Here is a 6746-nt window from a genome sequence, read left to right on the forward strand (position 1 = left end):
ACACACACACACACGTACACGCACACTCAGTCATGCACAACACGTGTCTGTTCATATGAATGTGAGTGCGCACTCGTGAATGCATTTTACAAGTTATTTTATGCAAGCCATAAATATGCACTTTACACTTTGCACATTTCTTTCTTTCTGCACAACAAGGCGCTGTCTTTCTCTCTCTTTCCCTTTCTCTCTCGCTCTCTCTCTCTCTTTCTCTGTGTGTTAGCCTTTTTGTGTGTGCACACAAAACAAACAGCCAGCCATAGGATACAGATCGAGTATCTTAGCTCTTAGTTAGACCAACACAGGCCAAGAGGGAGCCTGTCAGAGGGAGGGCGACTGTGAGACAGAGGAACAGCCAGACAGCCAGACAGACAGACAGACAGACGGACGGACAGATGGACGGACAGAGACAAGTCCCGTAGTGGTGCCGAGTGGTGCCTGCATACAAATTATGTACAAACATGTTTTCAGAAATGTTCAATTCATTATCGCTAACAAATGCCGATCATGTTGTGTTCAACACACAGTTCAAAGCACTTTTCCAGCAAAAATTATTGCCAGACTGCAAAAATCTGGCCGCAGTGCGAACGTCTGGCAACCACAGCAACAGCAACAGCAAAAGCAACTGCATTTGGAATTGGGTCTGGATAGAGTCTGTTTATCGGGGAATTGGGATTGATGATGGGGCAACTGGCGCTGCTTTGGCTCAACTCGGAAGCTGTTTTCTATCTAAGCACTCGACGCAGTCGACAGTAATTGCTGTTAGGCTAAGTGATATGCCATGTACCATGCACCATGTACCAGCTGCAGAGTTACAGAATCAGCAACTCGGTTCGGGGCCTAATCAGTTTGGACAGACCGACAGACAGACCGACAGACAGACCGACAGACAGACGTACGGCTACAGTCGGCAACAAAAGGCAGCTACCCCAAACACTCTGTTTTTTTTTTGTTGCCCCTGCATCCACTTAATACACAATTTCCGCTTACGATTTGAGGCACTCGAACAAAGCACGGAACGCAACCTGATGAGAGTTTGCGACCCTTTTCCCTATTCGAGTGCGTCGCTGCGTCTGCGCACAAACCCGAATTAAATTACAGAACGTGCTTCATTGAAAAATAAACAACAACAACACAAAAAAGCACATAAAATAAAAATAAATATAGCATGTTAAAGCGTTCTTTAAACAGCTGCCAAACAGCAAGATACCCCGTAAAAGCTGCTAAAGGGACTTTATTGCAAGAGTTGATCAAGTCCCGAGATTTGGCGCTCGTTAAAACTGAGTTTGATGAAAACATCTAGGAAAACAGAATATTTTGCCAAATTCATATTTTGTCCGATTCTTCCTTTAGTGTTTAATAATATCGTAGTGCGATATTGAAAAGATTTGGACCTCCACATGTGAATTACAATATTTCAAATAAACTTTGAACTATTCTTTTAGTAACTATTAAATAACAAGAAATTTTGAAAGCAATTTAAAATAATGTGCAAAAAGAATATTTCTTGTTTCCTTTTTAAAAAATTTCCATCCTTCCATAATACCTTTTTTTTCATCTTTCAATGCATTCGTATTAAAATTCTTGGATATATAAAGTCAGTTATATTTAAATTCATTCAATATTTCAATTCCTTCATCTTTCAATACTTTTGTATTTTAATTATATCAAATTTAAATTCTTTCAATATTTCAATTCTTTCAATATTTCAATTTTCATATTTAATTCCTTCATATTTCAATTTCTTTCCTATTTAAATTCCTTCATATTTAAACTCTTTCATGTTTCTTTCAGAAAGTTTAAAGCTTTGAAAATGGGTTTGATCTGATGTAAGAAGATGGGCTAATATTTCTAAATTATTTCCTTTTTAATCTATTTCCCTGATATCGTAAATGTATTTAATCTAATGTGTCAGGAGCTAACGAAATTCCAAGTGGTTTTCGCTCTTTAATCTTCAATCTCAAGTCATAAACTGTCTAATTCTAGTTTCTAATCCTTCCATAAATGGTTACTTTTAGAGATTTCCAAACTCGGTTCTTAAATCTTAAGTCCCAATTTTTAATCCTCCATAAAGTATTTTTTTATTCCCAGGCATGCTAAGCTGCGAGATATCCTGTAAAAGGTCTGAAGGCGTCTTAAAACCAATGTGCAATGAGCTGACAGCACTTGAAGTGAAAGAAAAACCCTTCTCAATCTTAAGTCTTAAGCTCAGAATTTCTTATTTCTACTTCTTTGAGGTGCGAGAAAGCAAAGTGCGACTCGTGCAGATAATGCCAAGAAGCGAGCAGGTAGATCAGCCAAATATTATTGAGAAATGTTGATGGGATGTTTATAAACTTAATATTAAAATCAAAAACTAATAAAGTTATGAACCAAGAAATCTGTTGGCTGCAGCTCTTGCTAAGCTGATAAATTGACTCTTTTCCAAGAAAAACATTTTTTTTAAATTTTTTCCATCTTTAAACTTCTCTTTTTTATAGGGTATAAGAACGCATCAGAAACAACGGACAGACCAGACGGTTAAGAATCTTTGCGGAGAGTGCATTAAGTTTCATTATTAAGCACACACACACTCACACAACGCACAGCTTGAGAAATTAAAAGGCAATTAACATGCAACAGGCAGCTGCAACTTGGCAGAAGTAGGGGGGGGGGGGGGGGGGGGGGGGTCGGTCAAGAAGGGGCGCCCTCTGCTGCTGCTGCTGCTGCTGTGGCTGCCACGCTGTGGGTTCAGCATATGCCGCAACTTTTTACGGCTTCTCGAAAATCAGCTGCAAATGTGCGTAGTAATTTTTGCTGATTGATTCAAATAAAAAAGAACGTTTGTTCCACACATTGCCCGAGTCAAAGTTGCCGTAGTCGTTGCTCTTGTTGCTGTTGCTGTTGTTGTTGTTGCTGCTGCTTGTTGTATGTAGGTCATGTGGAGCACTTTAGAGACTCCCACAGTCGAATGTGCAACATGTGTTGAGCCAATCGCTTTGGCTGTGGCCTGTGGCCGTGGCTGCGGCTGTGTCTGTGGCCAAATCGAGTGCCACACTGCGTATGCGTAACGCAAATTACCATAAATTACTGTTGAGGCACACTGGCAACAGCTCGTTGTCTGCCGCTCGCTGATAAGCGGCATTTAACACAAATTCGTCAAGAACATATTTTGTAATGGACAAGATTTCGATTCAGATTTAACAAAATTGATTTTTTCTTTCCAAAGTCTGTTTTGAAAGGCAGCCCACACATTGTCTTTGGCTTTGTCATTGAAATCAAGTCAAATCCAAAGCCTATTTACGACTGCTTCGCCTCGCACTTTGCGCTCTCGTCGAGTCTTTTAAGTGAAGGTTCTACAAGCAAAAAAAAAACTAGAATACCTGAGCGTAGGTCGAAGGACGCAACTTGGGCTTTCATTTGGCTTCCGGCCTTTGTAATTGTCATGCAAATATGGCAAGCACACATTCCCAAATACATTGCTAATTGCCTGAGAGTTCAGGGGCGCTCGCCAACAACAGTTATGACAGCTGCTATTTATTATAATTCCCAACTATTGAGTGTGCTAATAATAAACTTGCTTTGCAATTGAGCTTTGACTTCTTGTAAATGATGTTTAAGTTATAAAAGCCAGAAATTACCTCAGACTATAAAAACAAATAAATCGCCTGATTTATGCGCATATAAAGCGTTAAGTAAGTATTATATAGGCACTTTTATAAGTACTTTGCTTGTGCTTTTTCTCTTTTTTTTATTGTAGCAAAAAGGCGATTATTCTTTCTTTTTTATTCAATTCGCTTCACACTGTTAAGGCACACTTTTTGCTTGAACGTTGTTGTTTTTCTTTTATTTATATAAACTTTTATTATTATTGGGCACTACACTGGGACATTTAATTTGTTTGCCAACTGTTGTTATTCCTTGTAAAAAGTGTTGCACATTTCGTTGTCGAGTCGCCGTTGAAAAAACACACGAAATACGAATGCGTTGCACGTTCCGCGCTGCACGTTCGTCTTCGTTTTGGTTTCTGCCGCTCACAAGACTGCGCGCCGCGAATTCAAATCTCAAACTGACAACACGAATCCGAACGAAAACCAATTCGACCTATTCGAAAAATCGAAATTGTTGTTCACTTCGTGCGGCTAGCACGACGCGCAGCTGTCCAATTGGCAAAGCGCATGCTGTTGTACTCAATTTGGCACTGCTATGCTCAGTTTGGCACTGCTAGGCGGCCGTAACATGCGTCTGCACGCTGCTAGCTTTAGGCCTAAATTAACAGCAGCCAGGGCTGCGCTAACAGACGGCGCTTGCTTGAAGATAGGCAGAAAATGTAAAGCTTGTTTGGGATTTACTAACTAATTAGCTAGTTAATTAAATGGAAAAACTATGGAGGTAATGGAGCAATTATGTGAATTGAAATAAAATATAAATATTTTTGAGCTAGCTGCAGAGATATGCACATTAAATGAACTACCCAAAACAAGCTTCGTTTTTTATATAAACTTAAACTTATTTCTCGCTCAACTATAATTGTGTAAAATTGTTTATAATTTTGTGGTATTTTCGCTTCATAAACTAATTTTTTTTATAAGGCTCTTTCGCTAGCGATATGCTGCATTCTGTTCCTGCTGTTCATAAATTATTTATCTTTTTTACAGCCCATTTTTTGGGTCATCTGCTTGCTTTGTTGGCTTTGCAGAAAATAGATCTGCTGAAAGTAGCCATAAAAACTTTGGCTATTGTTCGATTAAATATGCATATGCATAAACCATCCCCAATCCCATTCCCATTCCCGTGCCCATTCCCATTCCCGTTCCCGTTCCCATTCCCATTCCCATTCGCAAACGCCATGCAATTCGCATTTGTTATTTTCATTTCCATAGCTGGGGATCGTTAAATTGCTCATGCGCTAATTTGCGAGCCTGGAGAAACGCACACACTAAATGATAGATCTGTGGCATTCTATCTGGCAATCTGTTGCGATCTCTAGGTAGGGTTCTCAACTGCGGGGGGGGTGTGAAGGAGGAATGTTGGATCTGTGGGGCACTTACCTCGCCAATTTGATGAGTGGCGCGCAGCTTGGCGGCAATTTGCGCAAATTTGCATAGGTATCGCTGCTCGAAACTGGGCAGGCAGCCCTCGAAGGGGCCAAGGAGGAGCTCACGTGCCTGGCGCATTAAAATCGCACGCGTGCGTGCCCAGTAGATGGGATAAATGTGCGACAGATGCCTGTCAATCAGTTCAGCCAGCATGACATCCACAGCCACATCCACGGCCACATCCACGGCCAGCTCCATGTGGATGCCAGCTCCAGTTCCAGTTACAATTGCCTGCTGTGGGCACATTAAGTACGCCCAAAAGGAGAAAAAGGGCCCATGTTAGTGGGCTAACAATTGTTGTTGCTGTTGTTGCCTTTGGCATAGGTTACCTGCTCCTCCTGCACCTCCTGCACCTCTTGCTGCTGCTGTGCCACCCTCGGCTCCTCGTCGGTTTCGCAGTCGCTGCTGTTGGCATCGCTGCTGGACTCCTGCGGCGCGGCTGGCGCTCGACGCAGACTCAAGTCGAGCGGCATGCAGTCGATATATGCGCTGGCTGAATCTCTGCTGCCACAGCTGGAGTCCTCCTCCTCCTCCTCCCCCTCCTCCTGCTCTTGCTCCTTCTCTTCTTTCCTTTTAGCAGCCTGCTCCTCGCACTCTATCTGCACTATTGTGGGTGCTGTTCCTTCGTTCTTGATCATTGTAATTGTTGTTGTTGCAGTTGTTGCTGTTGCTGTTGTTGTTGATGTTGTTGCTGGTCTGCTCTGCTGACCCGTTAGGCGTTGCTTGCATTTCTTCAGATAGCTGCGTACCCGCGACTTGCTGCGGTTCACAGTTGTTGCTGTTGTTGTTGTTGTTGTTGTTGGGCATTGACAGCACACATAATTAGCATTTGGTTTGGCCAGCGCCGACAGCTGCTCCGCCTGCTCCGGCTGCTGCTGCGGCTGCATCGTCTCCAGTTGCGCCTCCTCCTCAGCCTCTTGCAGCTCCTCAACAAACTCGTCGCGCGCTATTGGCGCTGTGTGGCCCGCTCTGGCCTCGTTCATGTCGTTGTTGTTGCTGTTGTTGTTGGCCGTGTCCGTGTCCATGTCCGTGTTCATGTTGTCCATGTCGATGGCCACTGCTAGCGGCGCCGCCGTCGCGGCCTGGCCATCGATTTGAGTGTCACTCAGCACCAAGATCTCGCTTAAATGGCCCTGATCCACTAATTCGGCTCCTGGGTCGCCGTTTGTTGCAGTTGTTGTTGCAGTTGTTGTTGTTGCTGCTGCCTTGTTTGTGTCAGTCTGCATTGGGCGAAAAGACAGCAACAGAAAGAGAATATATATAAATAAAATACAAACAAGCAATGGTAAAGAGTTAATGCATTTTGGGCATAGGACTATTGGACCTTAAGGAACCCTTAAAATAGTATTTAAATTAGCTCGGAATTCGAAATATCCTGTGGGAACTACAATGAAAACTGAATGATCTAACAAATATTTGTTACTTAACACACTAGCAAGAAGTTTAGGGATCGAACCATCTTGAAGAACAAGGGATTCTCTCCCATTAAATAGATAAACTTGAATATTAAGATGAAGAACAAAAAATGTTTTCTCATGAATTAAATGATTTAAGGAGAGGGAAAGAATTGAAAGGTAGAAATAGCGAGAGAAAGAGGCAGGGTGAAAGCTGAGATAAAAGGTAAAAAAAAAAAATAGCAGAAGAGAGATCAAAGAAACAGAACTATTT

General features: G+C 42.2%; 2 protein-coding genes across 3 annotated transcripts in view; both read right to left on the reverse strand.

The window, feature by feature from the left end:
• Positions 1 to 5339, reverse strand: part of Pura (Puratrophin-1-like) — a 43079-nt gene extending 37740 nt beyond the window's left edge. Inside the window, exon 1 of one of the 2 annotated variants that reach the window (XM_064683717.1) lies at positions 5031 to 5339. In XM_064683717.1, the coding sequence (XP_064539787.1) occupies positions 5031 to 5324 (294 nt within the window). In that variant the 5' untranslated portion in view covers positions 5325 to 5339. Of the gene's footprint in view, positions 1 to 3620; positions 3625 to 5030 lie in introns of those variants that run through there. The other variant, XM_064683718.1, reaches the window with a different exon arrangement.
• A 26-nt stretch (positions 5340 to 5365) lies between these two features.
• Positions 5366 to 6296, reverse strand: LOC135429459 (ras-interacting protein RIP3-like). Its single transcript, XM_064683762.1, has one exon. It carries the CDS (start codon positions 6122 to 6124, stop codon positions 5366 to 5368), a length of 759 nt encoding a protein of 252 aa, XP_064539832.1. The 5' UTR covers positions 6125 to 6296.
• Between the last annotated feature and the right edge of the window lie 450 nt (positions 6297 to 6746).

This window comes from Drosophila montana, unplaced genomic scaffold (genome assembly GCF_035044405.1).
Source record: "Drosophila montana isolate Dmon_TW-CO22-7 unplaced genomic scaffold, ASM3504440v1 contig_2667_1, whole genome shotgun sequence".
NCBI lineage: Eukaryota > Metazoa > Arthropoda > Insecta > Diptera > Drosophilidae > Drosophila > Drosophila montana.